This window comes from Prionailurus bengalensis, chromosome A1, assembly GCF_016509475.1.
Source record: "Prionailurus bengalensis isolate Pbe53 chromosome A1, Fcat_Pben_1.1_paternal_pri, whole genome shotgun sequence".
Classification (NCBI taxonomy): domain Eukaryota; kingdom Metazoa; phylum Chordata; class Mammalia; order Carnivora; family Felidae; genus Prionailurus; species Prionailurus bengalensis.
Genome location: NC_057343.1, coordinates 20,524,661 through 20,550,592, shown reverse-complemented (window position 1 = coordinate 20,550,592; position 25,932 = coordinate 20,524,661). Strand labels below are relative to the sequence as shown.

Below are 25,932 nucleotides of genomic sequence, written 5' to 3'. Positions count from 1 at the left end.
ATTTGAAGATTTACAGAATGCAGTTCTTTAGGGGAAGAATTTGATTATGAAGAAACTGTCAAGGCTTTTAGAGAATTTCATACATCTTTTAGTATATGAAATGTAATCTGAATTACTTTATGTTTTGCCTTAACATCACTGAGACAGAAAGAAAAATTTGAGGCCTGGAATGTTTAGAAACCTGGTTTATGTAGAGGCTGATACTATATCTGCTTTGAAAATGAAAGTACATGGGCAGGTAAAATAATTATTTTAATTAAAAAAATCAAAGATACAGGAAAAACTCAAGAAAAAAACCCTGCAAATATTATTTGTACCCAACCCCAATAATCAACAAATGTTAATGTTTTGTTACAGTTGCTTCAGATATTTTTGAGGAAAGAATTTTTTAAGAACAGTCTGGTAATCTGATCTCAGGATCTGATGGCTTGCAAGAAAACTTAGAAGTGTATTTACTATATAGTTTTGAAGAAATCATTCAAATTTTTCATCATCTTTGGTTTGTAAGACGAAGAGTTTGAAGGGTTGAGAGTATCCCTCATACATTGTATTTACTACTTTGCAAAGTTGTTCTAAATCACAAAATAAAGCTTTTTGCTCTTAGCTTTATAGCATTGAGATTACTGAATGACCAGGAATGACCAGAATGTGAACATTATTTAAATATTGCAATTAATAGTGTCCGGTATCTACCTTAAAGAGATGTGTCTGGAATTAATAGTGTCTGGAATCTACCTTAAAGAGATGTGCCATGTCCTACAAGTAACTGAGTGCCAAGAGAGTACTGGATATATAGTAAGTGCTCAATAAGTGTTCATACCGTTAAGGCTGCTAAATTAGAAATTTTAAATTCTTTGCTGATGTTTAAGTACTATATACACTGATACACATGTGTTTTTGAAGGTCCATTGCTAAATTATATTCAAATGGTTTAAGTAGAATGGGGATAATCAGATAACAATAAAAATATCTACCCTATAATGAGAAATTATGATGTATCATTTCTGTGCCTACTGCTTTACATATGTTATGGTATCCTTACAGTAATTTCCTTTCACTATTATTACAACCTGCATTTTTACAAATGAGGAACAGAGGCTCAAAGAGTTGAAGTTACTGGACTAGAGTCACAGAGGTAGAAGTGGTAGAATCAGGATTTGAACCCGTGTCTGACAGCAACTCTTTCCTTTCCTTCTTGCAACTGCAAAACCCTTCCAGAACACTCCATTAGAATTGTCAGTTGGTGTCTCCTGTAAAAATAGAAACATCCAAAAAATCTTGTATACCCCGTCTTGAAAGGCAAAAAAAGATAGGAAAGAAGACAGAGAACTTCAATAACTTAAGGAAAAGACGTCTAAGTTTCTCATCCCAACAATGAGCTTTCTTCCATTCTCAGGTACCCATTCCCCTCTTTTTTAGTGATTGCCTTGGGTACTGGTTGCTTGTTTGAATTTGGCTTACTGTCCATTTATAAGTTAGTGTTTGGTTCTGTTCTGTGTTTTACTGCTAGGATTTTCAAAACAAGTAACAAAGAGGACTGCTAGGGAGTGGTCAGGTGATATCCATGAGAAGGAGCAAAGATAAAGAAGAGAGCTGATTATCTTTAATGTCCTTCTTTCCCCAGGCACTGTGCAGACAGAGCAAAACCTGAAACACTCACATTCCCCAGCCAGATGTTTTGATATTAGACTCCAGATGCTGTCTCAAAAGTCTATGGCATTAAAGACCTGGTTAAGCCTGCTAGGTTTATGAGAACCTCCCCCTGCTCGAGTCATCCCTGCTGTCCCTGTGTCCCTACCGAGTAAACCCAGCCATGGTTGTTTGCATCCCAAATGGTGATGGTGGTGACCTTAGTTAACATCGCCTGCTTTGTTAGTGAAGGAAATGATGTGTCTCTGTTTGCTAGCTCTGGGGCCCAGTATATTTTTTGCCAAAGAAGCTCACATTCAGTGGAGGGATGACAGAGGAAAGGCCTAATAAGGGCTTATGAACTTCATCTTGAGTGTAACACTGTTTCATATTGCAAGCCAGAGCTGCGCTGGGCTGTCCGATGTGATTAACAGGAAGAGCCAGGAAAACTTACCTGATTAAAATACCCCAAGTACAGTTGCCAAGTTTCTATCCCCAAGAGGCAGGAAAAAAAAGAGACCATATGAGTTTCTCCGTTATGGAAAACATTGAGAAAGTAGATGTGAGAATGTGCTCTAGGCAGTTTGTTCAACAGTGCATCAGGGAAATTCAAGATTGTGAGCCGATTACCCAATTGCTGAACATGTTATTTAATTGTGGACTCACTTTTATTCCATCTTTATTTTGTAAACCCAATCTTTCCAGATGTTTGAGACCAGTTTTATCGGCACCAGACACATTAGGGAAAGAAACCTTTCCAGCATGTGCACATATTATCTAACTCACCAACCCTTGCAAATATTAAATTTAAGACATGAGCAAACATGTTATGGTATTTTTCATAAGTGTGGGTAATTCATAATTGTGAGCCTTCGTGGATATTTTGAACTCCCTTGCTTATCAAAATTTGATAATTTCAAAATTAAGCAGTAGTTTAGCACTTGATCCTTTTGTAGCATTCTGGGATATCCGAGCTGGATGTTTTTTAGTGACCATCTTGTCCTGGGAATGTTTAGTTAGAAACAAATTTATAATTAAAACCTTCCTAGAAAAACTCCTCCAGGCCCAACTAGCTTCATTGGCGAGTTCTGCCATACTTTAAGAAGAAATAATACAGTGGAATAAAAACATACCATTCATAATATTATCAAAGATCATGCAGTTTTAGAAATAAATATAACACAGTATGTGTAAGACCAGTACACTAGATATTATAAAATATTGCTGAGAAATTAAAGAATTAAATAGAGAGATATACCATCTTCATGAATTTGAAGACTCAATATCGTTAAGATGTTCCTTCTCTCCAAATTGATCTATACCTTTAATGTAATGCCTATGAGGCTTTTTTTGACGGGGAGTAGAAATTGATGAGCTGATTCTAGAATTTAAATGAATTTGCAAAAACCTGCAATATCCAGAACAATTTTGAAAAAAAGAAGAACAAAGTTGTAGAACCTACACAATCCGATGTCAAGACTTACTCTAAAGTTATAATAACCAAAGTGTGGTATTGGTTTAAGAGTAAATATAGAGATAATGGAACAGAATAGAGAATGTAGAAGTGGACCCACACTTATATAGTCAACTGAATTTTTTTCAGTGGTGTCAAGATAATGGGAGAAAAGACAGTCTTTTCAACAAATGATCTAGAAAAACTGGATATTCACATAAAAAACAATGTTAACCCTCACCTCACAGTCATACAGAAAAATTAACTCAATATGGATCACTAACTTAAATGCAAAAATCAAAATTATTGAACTTCTAAGAGGAAACTTTGTGACCTTGGGGATAGGCGAGGATTTCTTAGGACACAAACCCACTAACCATACAAATTGTAAATGTAACCATAAATTACATTTCATCAAAATTAATATCTCCTGTTTTCTGAAAGATACCATTAAGAAAAAAGAAAAGAGAAGTCATAGTTGAAAGAAAATGTTTACATGGCACATCTGATAAAAAACATGTATCTCAAATATATAAACTCTTAACGCAGTACTAATATACATATACAGCCTAGTAAAAATGCAGCAAAAAGTTTGAACAGACACTTGGCAAAAGAAGATTTATAAATAGCCCATAGGCACATGAAAAGATGTTCAATATCATTAGTCACCAGGGAAATGTAAACTAAAACCACAAGGAAATGTCATTAGCATTCACCAGAGTGGTGTGAAATAAAAAGAAAAACTATAAATTGAGGAACAACTGGAACTCACCTACCTGGTTGATGGAAGCATAAAATAATATAACTACTTAACAATTTCTTATGACTCAGTAATTCTAATCCTAGAGATTTACCCAAGCCTTACAAAAACATATCTCCATGTAAAAAGACTTGTGCAAGGGTGTTCAGAACAGCTTTTTTGTTTTTATAGCAACTTTTCCAAAATAGCCCCAAACTGGAAAAAATCGAATGCCCTTCGGTTGGTGAGTGCGTAAACAAAATGTAGGATATCCATACACAGGATACTACTCCATAATACAAAGGAAGGAACTATTCCTAGCTGCAACACAATGGGTGAATCTCACAGAAATTATGTGGAGCAAAAGAAGATGATCACAAAAATATACTTACTGTATGATTCCATTTCCGTGAAATTCTAGAATCAAGCAAAAACGAAACTCTAATGACGGCAGATCAGTGGTTACCTGAAGTCTGGGTAGGTGTAAAAGCATTGACTACAGAACGGCTCAAGAGAACATTTTGGGGTGACAGTTACGTGACCATATGTATACATTTGGCTAAACTCCTCAACTTGTACACTTAAAATGGGTGTATCAACCATATGCACATTATTCCTAAATAAAGGTGATTTTTAAAAAACTAAAGTAGTTACTGATCCAGCACAAGAAGCTAAGCCTCCTCATTTCTGATACAGTGTGTTTTGTTTTGCTTTGTTTTGTTTTGTTTTGTTTATCCTACCCCACAGCTCCCACAAGGTAATGCTGGAATCCAGTGATAGAATGTGGGAAGCAAGGCAGGAGTGAGTAATGGCTTTGAGATTCAAGCCTGGTTGACCAGGAGGATGGTTTGGGAGGAAGCTGAACTGTCTGTCTTTAGATACAGAGCCTCAGCTCAAGCCTTTGGACTTCCTGATTGGGTTTGTTTAGTCTGAAACAAAATGAACTCCTCCCCCCCCGACCCCCCGGCAGAGAAAGGTATAGTTAGCCTTGGAGCAGGCGGAAGCAGAGCCAGGAAAGAATCAGAGGAAAAGTCATCAAAGACAGAAGAACCAAGAGGAAAATTTTTGTAGAACCTAGAGCCATGGAGGAGTTTTTCCCACAAAGAACAAGGTCAGAAGTACTGAGAAGGGTAGAAGACCTAATTGATCTCAATAAAATGAGTATCAGATCCACAGCTCTGAAGTCATCTGGAGTAGGAATCTGGTGCCTCTGCTTTGGACAGTGACTTTGGACAATCTAGTTAACTACACTCTAACCCAGTCTAGGAAGGTAGGGACAAGCAATGGTTTTGACCTGAGATCCATTCTGAACATTCAATGAGAAATGTATATAAAGAACTTACAAAGGCTTGACTGTATGTTTGTTTCTGATGCTGTTATCATTAACAAGCTGTCATTTAATCTTTTTTTAAAGTAATATTAAGTATTTGTTACATGCCAGGTGCTGTGCTATTGGCTTTGTATGGATCATGTCACATAATAGGTGACACTGTGCACTGGGTGGGTCGGAACCCAGGCAGTATGGCTCAGAGCCTGTGGTCTCTGCTTCTTCTGGTAGAGTATTAAGGAAGGGCCTACAAGGGGCTCAGGGAGTGGGAGAGAGGAAGGAAACTGTGGCAGATTGTGGAATGTTCTTGCAGGAAATGCGGAGGTGGAGGCCAGAGAGAAGTGAGCAGCCGAGTCAAGGTGGGATGTCTTAGGAGAGACCTGCACGCTGAGCTTCTCTGGAGATTTGTCTCAGGCAGTGACCAGAGCTTCTGTAGAAGTTTTAACCCATGCAGCAGCATACATTTATTAAGTGATTGCTGTATGCTCTCAGAATGCCCCTTACTCTTGCACATGGGTAGGACACTGTCTCCAGGGAAGTTGAGTCCAGCCTCGCCTGGTTCCACAGCAGACTGTTGGCCCCGGTGGTCCTGGCTCCAGCATGACAGACTTTGCCCCTTGGAATTCTCGGACTCCTGACAGTGCCACTTGCAGCGGTCTCCTTTTCATTACGCCAGTGACACACGCCGAGGGGATGGATGCAAAGGCCCAGCCCGTGTTCCATCACGCCTCCTGTTGCCCACAACGTGAACAACCGCAGGCTGCAATGGGGAGGAAGACTACAGGTGCTGAGGCCAGCCCCTCTCCCATCTAAGCCGTCCCAGGAATGCAAGCAATTTAACAAACTGCAGGAAACGATCCCTCCCTAAGCATTTCCACTTCCCACGATGATTATGGAAGAAAGAGAAATTGTCATTCTGCGTGGCTAGCAACATCACATGGGGCAAGTCTGCATCTGGCTTTAGGATATTGAAGGGTCCCCAAGATAACTCCTGCACTGGGCAGGAGGCTGGGAGTGCAAGCCCCGCCTCTGCTGACTGCACAGAAAGCAAGAAACTCCATGAATGAAGTGTTACCAAGGAACTAACAGCTCAGGTCACAGTATGCAAGGCTGGGTGGATTGTAAGGGGGGGCAGTATAACTTCCAAGAGGGGAACCTTTTATCCCACATTACGGGCCAAGTCAAGCCTATCATAAATCTAAATTCCCCTGAATAGCTATGGTTAGACTGGTGATGTGTTCAAAGATAGGCATATCTTTTCTTCCTTCTCACTAATCCCACCAGGACAGTACTAAGTAGTGAACGAGATTTTTTTTTTCCCTGAATGTTTGCAACACACTTCATATGCATCTCCTTTTAGTTTTTGTTTTCTTTCTTGGGATTTCCATTTTTATTTTAGAAAAGAAGTCTTTCGGGGCGCCTGGGTGGCTCAGTTGGTTAAGCATCTGACTTTGGCTCAGATCGTCATCTCACGGTTTGTGAGTTCGAGCCCCGCGTCGGGCTCTGTGCTGACAGCTCAGAGCCTGGAGCCTGCTTCAGATTCTGTGTCTACCCCTCTCTCTGTTCCTCCCCCTCCGACACTCTGTCTCTGTCTCTCTCTGTCTCTCAAAGATAAATGAACATAAAAAAAATAAATAAACATTAGAATTTTTTTTTTAAAAGGAAGAAAAGAAGCCTTTCATTGAAAACACTGAGGTAAGCTTAAACTTATGTCGACAAATGAAGGTTGCTTGGCATGTTCATTTGCTGAGTTTTAAAAATCACAGATTTTCTACAGATTTGTTGGTAACCTTTTTTCCAGTTTTACTGAGAAATAGATGACACACATCACCTTATAAGTTTAAGATGTACAGCATAATGGCTTGACTTACATATATTATGAAATGATCCCCACAATACGTTTAGTTAACATCTATCGTCTCCTATAGGTGCAATAAAAAGACAAGAAAGAAATTTCTCTTTGGGATGAGAACTATTAGTATAATTTGATGATTTTCTTAAATTCCCATTCATTTAACGGTTGGATGAAACCTGAGTCACCCAAGTTCTGGCTTGCGATGATTTTTTAACTTCTCAAGTATGTTCTCAGGCTTAGAGATTGACTTTTTTAAGAATATAAACTGTTACAAAACATTTTTAAATTATTGTGGATGTTACATACATATCTTGTATACGCTATAACCTTATGAGTCTATTTTTTTTTTTTTTTGCTTAATCCACGCTTCTGTTTTGTTTTGTTTTTCTCTTTAATCCAGAAATAGACAAAAAGAAATATTACAAGTACAGCAAAGAGAAGACGATAAAGTGGCTGGAAAAAAAGGTAGAGTACGCCTCCAGTACCTTACAGCAGAAAGTTTTAATGCTCCTTTTAAAAAATATTTACAGAAGGAGGTAAGTGTGAATCTAAAGGGCCATGTTGTTTATCCAGCTAAAATACAGAAACTGTATAGAGATACCCAAATACTCTTCATCCTCCCTAACTCATGTATCTCTGGGTTTAGCTCCATGTTTTCCTTTGACCTGCATCCTCATTTCCCATGATCCTCACCCCTGAATGAAAGAAGTTCCCACCATTTGGTGATGGATATTTGAGTCTTACAAGCCAGATAATACCAGGCGTGACACGCACTTACTGCTTTCAGTCCCTGTCTCAGAGGTTCCTTTTGCTCACACAGCGAGGCAGGGGGCTGAGGCAGACGGGATTCAGGCCTAGGGGAAGTGTGTTTCACCTTCAGCATCCGGATGCTGGAGGGAACTTAGTGATCCTAACATCCCAGAACTAATCTCAGGTCTGGGGCAATGGTTTTCAAATAGATTCTGTGGGTCACAGCCAGTATTTCTCTTGAATGGAATGGGATTGGGGTGGGATGGGATGGGATAGGATAGGATAGGATAGGATGTATTACAATGTAGCACAGAGTAAGGGCAAGTATTAAGTATGGTTCTATGAAGCATATATATGTGTTGAAGTGCTGGGTTGCTGGGTATTGCTTACTGTAGGTGTAGTAGAAACAAACTCCTTTGAAAGCCACCGGTCTAAGAATATTGTGGACTTTCATACTGATTAAGAATCTCACCAGTCTAGGTCTACTGATGACAGAGTTTTTCAAGTTCAGTATAGTACTGATTCTGAAGATTCTCTTCTGTCTTGTATGTGGGAAACACACTTGTCGTACCATGTTACTGGGCACACGGGGAACCCAGAAACATGGAAGTGAACCTTGCGGAATTAATCAGGCTCCTACTATACAAAATAGTGGAAAGATTTTACAAGTGCCCCCGCGGTTCAGTTTTCATTTGCATGAGTAGCAGGTGAAAAATAAGGGTGAGTGCTGAGCAGGGTCTCGGCATTTAGGTTTTGTTGTTAGCAAGTGATGATGATGTGAATCGCAAATTCACATGTATATTTATCAATTGTGTTTCTTTTCTTAAATTCCTACGAAGTGGGATATTTATATGATTTATTCCATTTAGAAAAAAAATTATTGCATATAAACTTTGTGCCAGGCTCTTTTCTAAAGGCTTTACATATATGAACTCATTTAAGCCTCACCACAATACCATGCATTAGGTACTATTTTTGTCCCCATTAGATAGAGGCACAGAGAGGTTAAGTAAGTAGTCCATGGTCACAGAGCACAGCCAAGTAGCCTGACTCCAAAGGCAGTGCTCTCATACTGCGTAGGCATTTAGAGGTCCATGTTTTGACATCATCCCCAAATGCTGCCGCTGTTGCTCAACTCCTGTCCAAATGTGCATCTCTCTCTCATCTTCTGGTATCTGGTCAAGACATTTCTAGGTCCTCAGTTACTTCTTCCTGGATCTTAAATGGATCGAGGATCATCTGGAAGGTTGTGGATCTCTAAAGTTCCTTGGAAATACCCTGATGTTTCCCTTTTGGTTACTTTATAGGTTAATCAGATTGTGGCAGCCTTAAAAACCAATAATGTAAATGTCAGTGCCCGGGTACAGGCAACTGCATTTTTCTCTGGTGACCAGGCTTCCAGTGACAAGGAAGGTAAGGAAATCAGTTTTTTTAATATTATGTATTTATTTATTTATTTATTTATTTATTTATTTATTTATTTATTTTTAATTTGAGAGAGAGAGAGAGAGAGAGAGAGAGAGAGAAAATGAGCATGAGTGGGGGAGGGGGCAGAAGGAGAGAGAGAAAGAATCTTAAGCAGGCTCCACACTCAGCGTGGAGCCTGATACAGGGCTCGATCTCAAGAATTATGAGATCATGATCTGAACCAAAATCAAGAGTCTGACGCTCAACCAACTGAGCCACCCAGGCACCCCGGTAAATCACTTTATCAGAAATTACTTTTGCCTGGAGTAAGTTGCTGATTTACAAATGCCTGCCTTATGATTTTAAAATCTTCATGTCCCAGAAGCTTCGCATTCGTGGCCATGTGTTCTCATAGATCTTGTGGCCGTGTGCACTTCGTTTCAGAACCAAGTGGTATTTCTACTATAGATCGCTGCTGTCACTAATCGATGCTTAAATAATTCCTTCGGCAAGTACGTATTTTGCAAAAACAGTAATAGCCACCCTAACAACTCTGGCCGTCATTTGTTGAGATCATGTTGTGTGCCAAGCCCTTGGCTAATTTGCCAGTATACACACAGTATCCCAGCTAACACTCCCCTTAAGCTTCACTTTACAATGAGAGTCTGGAGGCTGCACCCAAAGCCACACAGCCAGTAAGTGGTGAAGCCGAGCCTGCCTGACTCTGGGGCCCACACGCTTCCCCTTTCTGTCATACTGCTGTGTGTCCCTAGGCTTCCAACGGGCTGCTTCTGTTTGCATCTTGGTCTCCAGAAATGTATGTCCTACATGGATCTTAATATTTTGATCTTCGATGGAAATTGATGCCCTTGGCAATTTTTTTCTTTTAGATTCTTAAGGTACATTCTTTTGCTTTTTCCAGTGTAGTGTCCCTTATTTTTGTACGTATAGTTGAATAAAAACAGCTATGTAATACAATTAACATTCTCAACTGTGGGACAGAAATTATTCTGGGGGCGCCCGGGTGGCTCAGTCGGTTAAGCGTCCCGTTCTTGATTTCAGCTCAGGTCATGATCTCACGGTTCATGAGACGGAGCCCCACGTCAGTCTCCGTGCTGACAACGCAAAACCTGCCTGGTTTTGCCCCTCCCCTGCACTCACTCTCTCTCAAAATAAATAAATAAACGTTAAAAAAGAAAAAAACTTACTCTGAGTTTAAACTCCAATTCAATGTTCCCCTGTTCTAGACAGGCATACCACTCCAAAGCATCAGAATTTCATCATTAAAAAAATTAAAACTAGGACCAGGGATCTGTTTGTGATTGAAGGTAATTCAGGCAGTCCTTGATTTGCAGAAATGTACCTTAAAACACCTTACACATGTAGATGTTAGCAGGCTTCAGGCATTCAGGAAATGGTGGACAGCTCTGCTGAGCTGAGTTGACTGAGTTTACCAGCTGTCACTGGTTTTGACTGGCTTTAACAAAAGAGAAGGGGTTGAGTCAAATGGATGGATGGACCCCAGATTTTTTTTTTTAAGTAGGAGAAGGGATGTTAGACATTATTTAGATAGACCTCATTTTAAAAGTGGTATCAGAGAAGGAGATGACTTATCCAGTGTCACCTGTCATAGCTAGTAGACTTCTGTCTCTGAATTCAGTTGGGCATCCGACTTCGGCTCGGGTCACGATCTCGCGGTCCATGAGTTCGAGCCCCGCGTCAGGTCGTGTGCAGACAGTTCGGAGCCTGGAGCCTGCTTTGGATTCTGTGTCTCCCTCTCTCTCTGTCTCTGTCCCTCCCCACTTGTGCTCTATCTCTGTCTCTCTTTCAAAAGTAAAATAAACATTTCAAAAATAATAAAAAGAAAAAGATGATGAAAAAGATCGGCCCCTCTTTGTTATGCCTAATTTTTCTACCTTGAAGTCACAGCATTCACATACCACAGACCATAGCGACTATTAAAATATATAAAAACAGGGGTGCCTGGGTGGCTCAGTCGGTTGAGTGTCCGACTTCGGCTCAGGTCATGATCTTGCGGTCCGTGAGTTCGAGCCCTGTGCCGGGCTCTGTGCTGACAGCTCGGAGCCTGGAGCCTGCTTCGGATTCTGCGTGTCTCTCTCTCTGACCCCTCCCCGCTCGTGCTCTGTCTCAAAAATAAATAAACGTTAAGAAAAAAAAAATTTTGTTTTTTAAATAAAAAAAGAACAAATGATGAAACTGAGGCTGTGAGCTTAAATGAGTCTCTAAGGCCAGCTAGAGCCAGAATTTTAACTCTGGTCAATTTGGTTGTAAAACTATCATAATTGTTACTAATTTTTTTTTTCTTTCACTCTCCATTCTGTTTCTTTCAGAGGATTATATTTGTTATGCCCATGGTCTGGTATCTGATTACATCCCTAGAGAACTCAGTGATGACCTGTGTAAATATTTAAAGTAAGTATCATTCCTATTCAGTCGTAATTAGGAAGTACCTCGGCGCTTCCTGGTCTCCCAGCAGTAGGTCCTTTATGGCTCATCACATCACATCACTATTTTTGATAAGAGAGTATTCTCGACTTACCTCCTGGACCGTGTGGTTTGAAGGTAATTTTTAGTGGACACTGGTGGATTGGAACAAATTGATTTGGTGGATACTGATTGCGGAAACTTGTGAATGTTAGGACTGGATTTTTGGATTGGTACGATTTTAGAGGGTAAACAGTATTAAAATTGATCCCCAGTTACACTTAACTAATTTGGTTCTTTGTGATGATTTTAAGAGAAATAAAGGTTAGAAGGAAAGAAGAGATGGCATGTGGAATATTCTTGAAAGCTACATGTAAAGGCTTTGTACCATATTTACCGTCATTGGATACTCACCAAATACCTTCATTTTGCCCAGCACTTGAAGCTGAAAGGATGAAACACAATCTGTGTCAGAGGGCAGAAAACGGGTTTAAGAAGGACCTGATTTGTGTTATGTCCTTCATAAAGATATTTAATATACTATAAAGACTTTACCTTAGGCTGAAAAGAATGTGTTTATTTTCTAGATTTTAGCGACTATTGTTAAGATTTTATGGGTGTGATAATAGCTTTCCCTGATTCTTCTAGTAGCTTTCTCCTCCGATACATAAACATAAAGCGACTTCTTAACAGATGCATAGTTGCTGTTTTTAGCAAATTACTTAGGTCCTACTTTAAAAAACAATCAGTGGGGGCGCCTGGGTGGTTCAGTCGGTTAGGCATCCACCCAACTCTTGGTTTCAGCTCTGGTCATGATCTCATGCATCGGGCTCTGTGCTGTGGCACAGAGTCTGCTTGAGATTCTCTCTCTCTCCCCCTCGCTCTCTGCCCCTCCCCAACTCACGCTGTCGCCATCTCTCTCAAAAATAAACTTAAAAAAAAAAAAAAACAACAGCGGGAACTGGTTTCTAGTGTAGTTAAAGTGCTTTCAAAGCCTGCTTTCAATCAATAACCCTATCTTTCTGTTTAATATTTCCCTGGGTTTCTCAGTGCCTGTTTGTCTCATTGGAGACCTATGTCTCTGTACTCCCATTATTTTTTAGATTCTTTTCTTTACTCTGAAGTGTTTGAAGATTTGGGGAGAAAGATAGGTCAATTAAAGTTCTCTTTAATTGAAGAAAAGTAAAGTTTGTGTGACTTTTTGTCAACAATTAAAATAATTTTCAATTTCATATATGTGCTGCATTCGTCGTTTTTGAAGAAAAAAAAAAAATCCTACAATGCCAGAATGCAAATTTCTAGAGGCTAAAGTAAAGCAATTCCATTTCAACAATGAGTTCTAATTTTGTTTTTTAGTTCAGACAGTTTCACTACAAGGAAAATGAAGATTTCTTCATTTAGAGAAATTTCATTCCTTTCACTGAGGCAGTTGTACAGTCAGATACATGGAGGTGAAGCTGTTCCCTAAAAGTGGGACTTGTAAGTCCTAAGCTGGCCCAGACTCTCTGTTTGCTTGTCTATGAAAAACAATGACTATGATTCTTATTTTTCACTCCTTAGGCTTCCAGAACCTTCAGCTTCATTGCCAAACCCTCCATCAAAGGTAAGGAGCTGTGACTAAGCTATCTTTGGGGCCCTTGGAAAAATATTTCATTTTTACCACATAAGTTTAGTTTGTTCTAGTACATTTGAAAGCTTTTTTTTTTTTTTAAGTTTATTTATTTTGAGAGGGAGAGAGCACAAGCAGGGGAGGGGCAGAGAGAGAGAGGGAGAGAGAGAATCCTAAGCAGGCTCTGAGCCATCAGTGCAGAGCCCGACATGGGGCTCAAACTCACAAACTGTGAGATGGTGACCTGAGCCGAGATAAGAGTCGGATGCTTAACCGACTAAGCCACCCAGGCACCCCCATTTTAAAGCTTTCTAAATCCACCTTGCATGGACTGATGTTGTATGGATTAAAGATTGTAATGAGCTGTCCATCGGTATTTTTTATTTTTGTAGATTTTACCTGAATGATAAAGTGCTGTGAAAACCAGATAAGAGCTGGTTTTAGCCAGATACCTACGTAAAAGTCTTATAGATACGTGACGAAATCTTCTTGAGTCAGCCAGATCCTGTAATTAACTTTATTAATCATCAGGAAGACTCCATGTATAACTTAAACTCACTTTGCCAGATCTAATTGTTACTGGCACAGAGGTGAGCAGAGCATGATTTTTGTAACACAGAGAATCCTTTGAACGAAGATAGCCGAACTTTTTTTTTTCCTCCGCTTGAAATGATCAGCGCAACTTTTGTGTTGCACAAAACCCTTCCTCTTCCAGCTGTTCTCCGACCGCCACCCACCGCTCCCCTGCTCCGTGGGCCGCAGCTTGTTTTTGTCTCCCAGATACAGAGAGTAGAGAAGGCAGCCATGAACCACACCTGATGGCACACTGTGGCGTCCCTCAGTCCAGGCCTGATCTCAGACAAGCGAGCGCTGCTCAGAGACAGGGAAATAAACACATGCATCAGCTTGTCAGTGAGGCCATTCTCCTGCCAACAGAATAATGGATGCCCTGAGAATGTACAGTGGACACGTCATGGATGTTAAAGCACTTTCTGTCTTCCCGGCCTTCACGATGGCCAACATACTCAGGGTTGTTTTTGTTTGTTTGTTTTGTATCATGTCCTGTTAAAGTGCATCAGTAGTAGCTATGGGCCATTTTCAGCAGATCGTCCGAGGAGGGGCATCCTTTTCTCTGGAGGAATAACACTGGGCAGAGGTCAGTTGCTAAGGTCATTCTAGGTCAGACCCACACTTCTTCCAGTCTGGTAGTTAATCTCTGACAGTAAGTAGCTCTAGGGGACAGAGACATGATTGCCTTCCTGTAACTAAGGAGATGGGCATATCCGTTTCTCTCTCATATCTCTCCTTCCAAAACCTAAGCATCTTTCTCCCAAATATCCGTCTTCCATAGTAACTTAGAGATCACTTGTGAACAGATCGAAGCCTGTTCTTGAAGCTTTTGGCCTCTGATAGCATCCGGGGTAATGCATTTCATACGTTTGCTTTTAACTCGGTTTTCTGTTTTCCTATTTTAATTTCCAAAATGTAAATCATTTGTGATGTCATTCATCATTTATGATTTAGATCGGAGTTCAGCAGACTTACTCTGCAAAGGCCAGAGAGTGAATACTTGAGGCTTCACGAAGCAGCTGGTTTCTGTCACAACTGCTCAGCCCTGCTGTGGTAGCACAGAGACAGCCACAGACGATTCATAAACGAAGGCGGGCGGCCGTGTTCCAGCCAAACTTCATTTATAAAAACAGGCGGCCGGCAGGGCTTGGCCTGTGGGCGGTTTGCCAAGCCCCTGATTTAGATCTCCCAGTCCTGTTTCCCCTAAATCTCAGCCTCATCTCCTGGATTGTTTAGTTGCTTTTTGAGGTCTCCCGGTCTATTGTGTCTTCCTGGGGCTCCGGCGTGCAGAGTGTGAACTGCACTGGATGATGTACCACGGCTTAAACAGGCTTAGGGTAATGTCTTCTGCTAGCTTTCTTGTCTGCGTCCAGGATTTGATTGATTTTTACAGTAATAGAGTTGACCGTTTTCAGGAAATACGTTCCAGTGGCTATTAGGTATCTTTGTATCTGTCTGTAACGATGGCACGAAGCCTGTCATCCTTAATATGTTTCGCATTATTTTCTTACTATCACATGTTTGCCTGTATTGAAACCCTGCTTCCACCCGTCGCCCCCTTCCATCCTTTGAATTTATCGCTGGCAGCTGGCAGAGCCGAATGCAGTCAGTAGGTTGGAGACGCTCCTGAGCTCCTTCTTGCAGCTCATTTGTAAGAATCAGACCATCCTAGCATGAATCCCTGTGGTACTCTTCTGTTTGCCCCCTCTCTTTCCAGAACTGTACCCGCTTAGGCATACCCTTTGTTACTGTCTTTCTGAGCCCTTTTCTATTTCTTCTGAAACATCCCTCCAAACCTGTAGTGATTTGGTCTTTTAAATAACAAACATTCGGGGCGCCTGGGTGGCGCAGTCGGTTAAGCGTCCGACTTCAGCCAGGTCACGATCTCGCGGTCCGTGAGTTCGAGCTCCGTGTCAGGCTCTGGGCTGATGGCTCAGAGCCTGGAGCCTGTTTCCGATTCTGTGTCTCCCTCTCTCTCTGCCCCACCCCCGTTCATGTTCTGTCTCTCTCTGTCCCAAAAATAAATAAACGTTGAAAAAAAAATTTTTAAATAACAAATATTCAAGTGAGTGTAACAACTATGACTCTTTCAAGGGTATTCAACGTGAGCTGTGAATAACACAAGAAAACTCCAGGCAGAGCCTTCCACAATCAATTTCTGTTATTGTGAGCACTGACAACTGGTGTCTTGCTTAGCAGTGAGCCATTAAAACACCTGGACAAGTCAGTCATCTTACGAAACATTTTATATTTGTGAAGAAGCACTTTTCATCTTAACCTTTACCTTGAACATTTTTCAGTTGACTTCCTTTTCAGTGAAAAGTAAATACGCCCAAGGGTTTATAATGACATCTGTAGAACATTTTGCCACAGAGAAGGAAAGCAAACCACCTTATAACGTTAAGCTTTTTGCAGTTTGCATCCGAGCCTTCATCGTTATTCCCTGTGAGTTCCACTCTCCTGGCTGAAGAGACTTTTCTAGTAAAAATATGCATCACCTAAATACCCCTTACTGATCTTAATTTAAGTAGAAACATGTATTCTTAAGTTCCTTGTATACATACTTTGCTGGTAGGTAGTTCATTCGTGATAAGCTAGTCTTTTTCTTTTGAAGGTTCCCTTCTTAGATTGTGGTGTGCCCAAGAGAAGGTTTTGCCTTATAGATTTCCAGGATGCCCCTGGTTTTTTTTTTGAGTGTCACATAATGTTATAGATTCCCAGAAGCGCTCCCCCCCCACCCCCCGCCCTTGTTTAGAATGAAGTATTTCAAGACCTGTTGTTTTATCCCCTTGGGTTTCATTCATGTGCCAGGGAATCTTTTAGCCCTAGCCCTGCAGTTCTTTGTTTAGCAAAAGCTGGGATATGAAGAGGGAAGCCGGGAACAAATCTGCATTTCCCAGGGAAGAGTCACGTTAGATCTTGTCAACCCAGTGTCTCCACAAAGAACCCAAAGATCTATAGAAGACCAGGTTGTGGTCGCTGTGCAGTTAGTTCTCTGTGTTAATCATCAAGACTTCCCTGCCCTGTTGTGTGCCTTTTACATAGTAAATGTGTCACGATTTCTTCTATAATGGGACCATTAAGGCCACAGTCTAGCTCTTGACAAGATTCTCCCATTCCTTGGTGCACGAGGCTCATGTGGATGGTGAAAATATGAGGTAGAGGTGGGCTTGGTTGCACCGGGCCTCATGGAAAGAGCACTTGTTAAGAAATGGAGATCCCAGCCCTTGTCCTCTGCTAGGTGGCCTTGATCATTTGTTTAGTCTCTCTGTGCTTCCTTCTGCTGGCTTCATGCTTTGCAAGGTTGTCCTTGTGTGGACAAACTGAGAGAGTTCAGTTGAAAGGAGGTAAGATCATGAAGCTATGCAAAAATGGTAACAACAGAATCATGGTGTGCCTTCTTCCTCAGTGGACGTTACACCAGCCCAGATGGTGAATGCAGTGGGGGTTCTGGCTGGACACCTGGCCCCCTTAAAGGAAATTCTTGTCTTTGACCCCTGTGCCTGCCTTCACCCCGTTAGACTGTCCTGGAAGTCAGCAGTCACCTAGATGCCTCCTGGTCCTGGTACATACAAAATATGTGATCAGTACCACTAGACTGCCCAAGGGGCTGGGTCGTGGGCTCACCTGATCATATCCCCCCATCACCAAGGCTGCTTTTCAGAAGGGACGTGTGGCTTCATTCCCCAGACAATTGGCAAAATGCAAAGTAAAGCCCTTTGCCGGGTCTGTTGTTCCATTTGGCCTTGATGTGGGGCCAGATTGGCCCTGTTGTTTTCTTTAAAATGGAGTGATGTGTCGAGGTGACATTTTATACCACTTTACTGCTCTAACATTGCAGAAAGTAAAGTTATCTGATGAGCCTATAGAAGCAAAAGAAGATTACACTAAGTTTAACAGGAAAGATTGGAAGACTGAAAAGGTATGTGTGTCCAGCTGTAGTGGCATATTCTTGGATCCCGTAGGTGATCCTGCATGAGGACACGTAGGAACAATTACATGCTTGATGGTGATTTTACAGTTTTAACCATGAAGAATTGTTAACTTGCATTTCTGCGACTCAGTAATTCAAAATTGTGAATGGCAATGGGTATGTCAAGTCAAGAAGACTTGTGAGGCACGAAGGCAATATGCTTCGCAAGAGTGTGCCTACCCTTTGCTCTATATTAAGAGTAGGGGGGCACAAAGAGAGGGGGCCTCCACAGGTCATTTTTTGTCAACTCTACTGCCTGGAAGCTTCCCGGAACTTATGACGAGGACCATAATTACTAATATGAAATAGGGTACAAATAATTTTCTAATCTGTGTTTATCCTTTTCATTTGATTTTTTAACAGCTTTAAGTTTTTCTGAGGATTAAATAATAGGAATTGTTTCTTCTTGTGATTTTCTCATTATTTTTATGCTTAAAAAGACCTTGCCCAATCCAAGATAAATTAACTTCCACTTGGATTTTAACATTTAACCCCCCACCTTAGAGCTTAATGGGTTTTTTTATAATTTTTTTCTTTGATCTATACGTAATTCATCTGGGCATGTGACGTCAGGGGAAAATCCAGGTTGAGATCTGGCAAGACAGCTGGTCACCTCCATGGCTTCTGTAAGCAGGGAAGTTTTGGCATTCTCTGTGAGAACTGCTTCTGCCCCACCCTTGGAACTGCTGCTTTCTCTTGTATCTGTTTGGGCACCGCCCCAGGGAAATGAGGGGCTGGACCCGGCTGTCTGTTAAAGACAGGGGATAACTTGTCTCGAAGAGACTGCCACTTTTCACCATCCCGTGAGAAAATAAGCCTTCTAAAATATAAGTACAGAACGTGAGAAGCAAGGTTTCAGGGATCAGACACCGAGCCCTTAAAAGGTTCTCTGTCAATGACTATCTCACAGTTCACAGGGAGACACAGGAATTTTTTTTCCTTCGCTGCTTCCCATCGCGTATGCTTCTGCTGAGAAGTTATGATGCACTGAAGGAAACTCGGCTACTATTTACCTCCTGTTAGTGCCCGTTCCAGGATGTGGCAACAAACCAAACCAAACCAAAACAAAACAAACAGTGACCATAAAGAGAAATTTAAAAGGCAGAGTCACTTGAAGTCACCTTTTTGAAAAGTTCTTAGTTGGAGGAATCCCAGGCCAGTGGTCCTGCTGGTCTGGGATGCTCTGCAGTACAGGTTATCTTTTGAATATTATAGTGTTGGCCTTGGTTTCCCGGAGAGCCTATGAATAAACTCCAACAGTAAATTGTTGTGAATTATTCATCGTGCTATAATACCAGGCTGTAATTCCTCCTCTGACAACCGCAGCCTATGTCAGTTCCTTTGTTGGTGTTATTGCACTTAAAACACCCTCCAGAATTATTCCCCTAAAGTAAACCATTGGTTACAACATTCCCCTCCTTAGAAGGCGGCCGTTTTGCGTCCTGGTTCTTTTAACGTATTTTGTGTCTTAGGTCTGAATTCTGAATAGAAATCAGAACTTAAAAAAAAAAAAAATTATCATTCCCTTATGAAGCGCACGTTACCAGCAAATACTTCTCTTAATGAACCTTGAGACATGCGTGGTCTTGTTTGATTTGCATGTATGATTCATACACGTTACATTTGTAACAATTGTTCTCTTATTTTCCTTAACAGAAAAATAACAAAATGACCGCAGCTCAGAAGGCTTTGGCTAAAGTTGACAAGAGTGGAATGAAAAGTATTGATTCCTTTTTCGCTGCAAAAAATAAAAAAAAAATTTGAAAAGACTTGAAACTTTGAAAATGAAATCTAGCAAAAAATATTCACCTTTTCCAGGTTCCGTTTTTGTCCTTCCTCCATGCCACTCTACCTCCTGACCCTTAATTACCACCTTTTGAAAAAAGAAAACAAAAAAGCTTTTTTAAAATGAGGGCAATTTTCAGAGTCGAACATTTCTTGGCATTTGATTTTTGTGTTTCTGAACAAAATATGGGAAAGTAATTGGGTAACTTCATGGCCTGTGGCCTTCAGAGTCTTGTCTGACATCATGAAAAGTCATCAAGTGAACAGAGCTGATCTGTAGCTAGCCTCACAGTTTCCTCAATAAACGAACATGTGACCATATTTGAGTGTATGCCTGTAATTTTGCACAGCTTTGCCACATGGTACCTGTAGCAATCTGGTTTTCAGGGTACCAAGAGAATTCAGATAACAGCTGTCAGAAACTACTAGTTTTCTAAAAGCCTTTAGTTTTTGGTAAATCTTTTGTTTAACACTGTCTGTTTTATCAGTACCTGTTCTTTGCAGAAAATAGAGAAAAGTATAAAATTAAAATTCGAATCTCCCACGTTGACACTGGCTGGAGATAATATGGCATGTGTTTTTATAAGAATAATTTTTTAAGGAATCATAGTAGTAATTTTATAATCTTTTTCCTTGACAACATCATTTCGTGAGCATTTTCCCAGGCTGCCAAAGTATTTTTCATAAATATGCTTTTTAAATGATGGTCATTTTAGGGGCGCCTGGGTGGCTCAGTCGGTTAAGCGGCCGATTTCGGCTCAGGTCGTGATCTCGCGGTCCGTGAGTTCGAGCCCCGCGTCGGGCTCTGTGCTGACAGCTCAGAGCCTGGAGCCTGTTTCAGATTCTGTGTCTCCCTCTCTCTGACCCTCCCCTGTTCATGCTCTGTCTCTCCCTGTCTCAAAAATAAATAAAACATTTAAAAAAATTTTTTTAAATGATGGTCATTTTAAATTATTTGGATACTTGATTAGTTCATGACCATGACATTTAGATTACTTACACTGTTTCACTGTTTGAAGAATCACATTATAAGTAAATATTTGTCCAAGCCTTTATTTATTTTTTTATTTTTTTAATGTTTATTTACTTATTTTTGAGAGAGAGCAAGAGCAAGAGAGAGAGCGAGAGAGAGAGAACAAGCAGGGGTGGGGGCAGGGGGAGCAAAGAGGAAGGGAGACACAGAATCCGAAGTGGGCTCCAGGCTCTGTGAGCTGTCAGCACAGAGCCCGAAGAGGGTCTTAAACTCACGGACTGCACGATCATGACCGGAGCCGAAGTCAGATGCTCAACTGACTAAGCCAGCCGGGTGCCCTTTGTTCAAAACGTTTAGTTCTCCCTTAGAATGGATTTTTAGATGTGGGCTTCCCAGTTTATAACTAAACTTTCCAAATACATACTTACAGGAAGATCTTTCACAGAAAGTGTATGGGATCTTGTACTGTATCATATGGTAGTATCAGTTCTTGTCTTATTCATGCCACCTGGTTAGCTTTGAATGTTATCTTTGCAAATAAGTGGGGAAAAAGGCATTTTATTGTGGTTTTAATTCGCATTTCCCTAATTAGTAATAATATTTAATATTTTTTCACATTTCCTTCACCATTTGTCATCTTATAGAGAATTGTCTGATTATGTCCTCTGTTAAATTGTTGGAGTGTCGGGGCGCCTGGGTGGCTCAGTCGGTTAAGCGGCTGACTTCAGCTCAGGTCATGATCACGCAGTCCGTGAGTTCGAGCCCCGTGTCAGGCTCTGTGCTGACAGCTCAGAGCCTGGAGCCTGCTTCAGATTCTGTGTCTCCCTCTCTCTGACCCTCCCCTGTTCATGCTCTGTCTCTCCCTGTCTCAAAAATAAACGTTAAAAAAAAAAATTAAAAAAAAAAATTGTTGGAGTGTCAGTATTTTTCTTATGGACCCTAAAGATATTCTATAACTTAAAGACATTCTTGTTTGTCCACTATATTCATTGTTAATTTTTTTCTTGGCCTGTAAATTGTCTTTAATTTTGTGTATGACTTTTTTGTCATGCAGATGGTTTTGGTTTTTAAGTAGACTTGTGTGTGTGTGTGTGTGTGTGTGTGTATAAACTTTTCCTTTACATTGATGTTATACTTAGAAGGATGTTTCCCTTTGCAGGAAGGCTAACCACTTATTTTCTTCTAATTTTTCAATAATTAATTTTTTGTTTTATATTTAATTACTTAAATCATCTACAGAATTTGTGTTTAAATGTGCTGTGAGATAAAGTTCTAATTTAATTGTTTTCTCACCTGTTTATTTTTCCATTGGATCTGTTGGATTATTTTGTCAGGTTCTAAGAATAAGCTCCAATGAGATTTCTATTGAGATGTTGTTAAATCAGTAATATTTGGAGGCAAACAGATGTGTTTATAAAATTCATTGTTGTTATTCAGGCATGTAGTAGTTTTGCATATTTCCTAAAATCCTAACCATACCTTTCACTAACATTTGGTTCTCCATCTCCATATAGGTTCTAGATATTTCTCTTAAGGCATATCTCAAAGGTATTTTTGTTGCTATTAATGAAATCTTTTTTTTTTCCTTTAGTTAGATCTTCTAACTGGCTATTTTGTGGCAAAGTTTTACATTTTTACATATTTATCTTTTAAATGACCAATTTACTAAACTATTAATTTAAATATTTTTATTATATTCATATTGGGGTTTTGATGCATAAGATACGTATCTTCAAAAAGTTGTGTGTAACTCTAATTATTATATCTCTTATATCTTTTATGTCCTTTTACATGGGTTAATACCTGGAACACTTAAAGTATAATAATGGTAGTCATTCTAATTTGTGATTTGGTTAATGTACGTTTCCATTAATTCTGACACTAGCTGTAGTTAATATAAGGAATGTCTATTTTTGAAATTTCCTTTCATACTTAGTTTCCTTAAAGTTTTAATTAGTAATTGGTGTTGGCTGTTATGGTATCTTTCTGGCATCTCTTGAGATGACAAGAGAGTTTTTATCACTATTGAACTGTACTTGAGTTCCTACCATAAATTCCACCTGACATTAGATAAAGAATACCATAGTGTATGCTTTCTATGTGGTTTAGCCATGTCAGTTTGTTTTTCTGGGCTTTTACTTAGAATTTTTGCATCTGTATTCAAAAGTAATATTGCTCTTATGTTTAGCGTTAGAATTATGCCACCTTTCCATATTGACCAATGTTCTGGAAGGAATAATTTTGCATAGGAATATTCTAGTATTGAAACATATTAAAGAAAACGTTTGATAAAACCACCTAGCACTGAGACTTCTTTTTCATTGTTGTTACAGTCTTTAATCTGGAAGAACTTCCCACCTTTTCTTTGTCTTACTTGATCTTGACATTATTGAATACAGGCCATTACTTGGTAGAATGTTCTGTACTTTGAGTTTGCCTAATGTTTCCTCTTGATTAGATTTGAATGATACCTAATGGGCACCCACGGAGGTGATGATGTATCTTTCTCATTGCACCATCTCAGGAGTCACAGTGTGACCCAATACCAATGATGTTCACCTAGATTAAGGTGGTGGTAACCTTTGATACAGGTTTATCCACTGTAGAGTTACTGTTTTTTTCTTTATAATTAATAGATAATTTACAGATAAATACTCTGGGATTTTTAACTATACTATTCCTCATCAAACATTCGCCCACAAGGTTTAGAATTGACTGGTGATTTTTCTAACTCCTTCATTTCTTCTATATTTATTTCTTTTTATTTAGCTGGCGTTTTTAAAATAAGGAACAGCTTTCCCTTCTCTACTTATTTTTCATCTATGAATTTATATCAGTATGGACTTGTAGATTTTTTACTTTGCCCACTGTGTTATATTAAATTATTTTGTTATTCATATTGTCCCAGAAGGGCCAGTGGGAGCCCCTTTTAGCTGGCCTCTGTATCTTCTTGGTGTGTTTCTATTATTCTTTAATACTTCCTTTCTTCTTCTGTGACAGTTTATTCCAGGCTCTGGTACTCCTTCTGCCCAAGCCATGAATCGGCCTTTTTCCTAAAAATCCAGGGTTCCTTATCATGGAGAATGGTATTTAGAAACCAAAATCTAGGCACAAAATGTGCTCATTGCTTCTATCAATCGATGTGCATGGTTTTTGTGGATTTCTCTCCTACCCCCAGTTCACCAAGAGTTTTGATCAAGAATGGGTATTGAATTTTGCCACATTTTTTTCCTAATTTATTGAGATGATCATGTAGTTTTCCTTTAATAGAGGAATATCTCTTAATATGTGAAGTATAATGATTGATTTTGGAAAATTAAAATATCATTAAATTCCTGGGAAAACCCCTACTTGGTTTGTAGTGTATTATTCTTTTCACATACAGTATTGTGTTTTACTTCCTAATATTTTGTAAAGGATTTTTGTGTCTCTGTTCATGAAGGATGTTGCTCTGTGGTTTTCCTTACTTGTAATAATTCTGTCTAGTTTTAGTGTCAGAGTAAAACTGACCTTAGAAAATAAATTGAGAAATATCCTCTCATCACCTATTTTCTGAAAGAGTTTATATGAGATTAGTAATTGTTGCTTCCTTTTATGTTGGACAGAATTCGCCAAATGAAGCCATTTGGGCCTGGAATTTTCTTTCTGGGGAAATTTTTAATTACTAATTCAATTTCTGTAATAGATAGAGAGCTATCCTAATTTTCTTCTGTGTGTGTGCACCAGTGTAAGTAATTTCTGTCTTTGAAAGAAATATGTGTTTCATCTGTATTGTGAAGTTTATTGACATAAGTTGTTTCTCATATTTTTATTATCTTTTTTATATCTGTGGATCTGTAGTGATATTCTTTTCTCATGCCTGATTGGTCGTGTGTCTTTTTTTGTTTTTGTTTTTGTTTGGTTTGGTTTGGTTTGGTTGATCCAACTAAAAACTTTTTAACTTCTTTGATACCTTCAAAGATTCATCGTCTTGTGGCTTGTGTGATTTCTGATGAGACATCTGTGATAATTTTTGTATTTCCTCTAGCTTATATAAAGTGTGTTCCCTTTCCTCCCTGGCTTCTTTTAAGATTTTTCTTTATTGTTTTCAGCAAGTTGATTATGATGTGTTGATGTGGGTTTCTTTGTGTTAACTTGTCTGTGGGCCTATCGAGCTGCTTGAATCTTTGAATTTGTAATTTTTTATCAAATTTGGAAAATTTCTGGTCAGTGTTTCTTTAAATATTTTTCTGCTTTTTTTTTTTTCCTTCTCACCCCCTCAGCTTCTAGGACTTCTATCTACACGTATGTTAGACCACTTGATAATAGCCCACCAGTGCTCTCACTGAGTTTCTGGATTTTGTTTTATGTTCCATTTTAGACAGTTCTCCCATTGTGTTTTCAAGTTTACTTTATCTTATTCTGTGTCATCTTCCATTAACCTCAGCTAGTAAATTTTTATTTCGAATATGGTAATTTTCAGTTCTGGATTCTCCATTTGGTTCTTTTTTATGTCTTTCCATTTCTCTTCTCAAATACTTCACTATAGTTACAATAGTTGCTTAAATGTCCCTGTCTACGGGTTGCATCATCTCTGTCACTTCAGGGTCTCTTTCTCTTTCTTTTTTTCTTTACTTTTTAATTTTGGAATGATTTTAAATATATAGAAAAGTTGCAAAAGCAATAGAGTTTACATATACTTTTCACCCAGCTTCCTCTAATGTCAACACCTTATGTAAACATAGTATAATGATCAAACCCAGGAAATTTACAGTAATGCAATAGTATTAACTGATTTACCACCTTATTTGAGTTTCACCTCTTTTTACATTAACGTTTTTCTATTCCAGAATCTTTTGAAAACAATTTTTAAGTTTATTTACTTTGAGAGAGAGACAGAGTGAGCAGGGGAGGGGCAGAGAGAGAGGGAGAAAGAGAATCCCCAGCAGGCTCTGTGCTTTCAGCATAGAGCCTGACGCAGGGCCTGAACTCATGAACTGCAAGACCATGACCTGAGCCAAAACCAAGAGTCAGACGCTTAACCGACTGACACTCCACGGCTCCCTAGGCGGCCCTCTACTCCAGAATCTAATCCACCATCACACATTGCATTTAGTTGCCCTGTCTCCTCTGATTTTTCTAACATGTGAGTCTCTCAATCTTTCAATGACTTTGACAACTCTGAGAATACTGGTCAGTTATTTTGTAAAAATGCTCCTCAGTTTTTGAAACTATGCTAATATCCTGTTTTTCATGTGATCATTTCATAATACTAAGAACTGATGATTCTAATAACCACGCACACTGTATAGCATTTATGTATTTCTGCTGTTCTGAGCACTTTACATATAATAACTCCTTGAATCCCCACAACAGCTACAGTCGTAGGGCAGGGTGACATAGGAGCCAGGATAGTGACGTCTAACCCAAAGAGCTTA

At 39.5% G+C, this 25,932-nt stretch overlaps 1 protein-coding gene across 2 annotated transcripts in view; it reads left to right on the top strand.

The window, feature by feature from the left end:
* RNASEH2B (ribonuclease H2 subunit B) overlaps positions 1 to 19,863 on the top strand; it is a 57,287-nt gene extending 37,424 nt beyond the window's left edge. Inside the window, exons 6-11 of one of the 2 annotated variants that reach the window (XM_043578265.1) lie at positions 7,404 to 7,468; positions 9,061 to 9,166; positions 11,512 to 11,593; positions 13,166 to 13,208; positions 17,626 to 17,706; positions 19,414 to 19,863. In XM_043578265.1, the coding sequence (XP_043434200.1) occupies positions 7,404 to 7,468; positions 9,061 to 9,166; positions 11,512 to 11,593; positions 13,166 to 13,208; positions 17,626 to 17,706; positions 19,414 to 19,521 (485 nt within the window). In that variant the 3' untranslated portion in view covers positions 19,522 to 19,863. The remainder of the gene's footprint in view (positions 1 to 7,403; positions 7,469 to 9,060; positions 9,167 to 11,511; positions 11,594 to 13,165; positions 13,209 to 17,625; positions 17,707 to 19,413) is intronic. The other variant, XM_043578276.1, reaches the window with a different exon arrangement.
* The last annotated feature ends 6,069 nt before the right edge of the window (positions 19,864 to 25,932 follow it).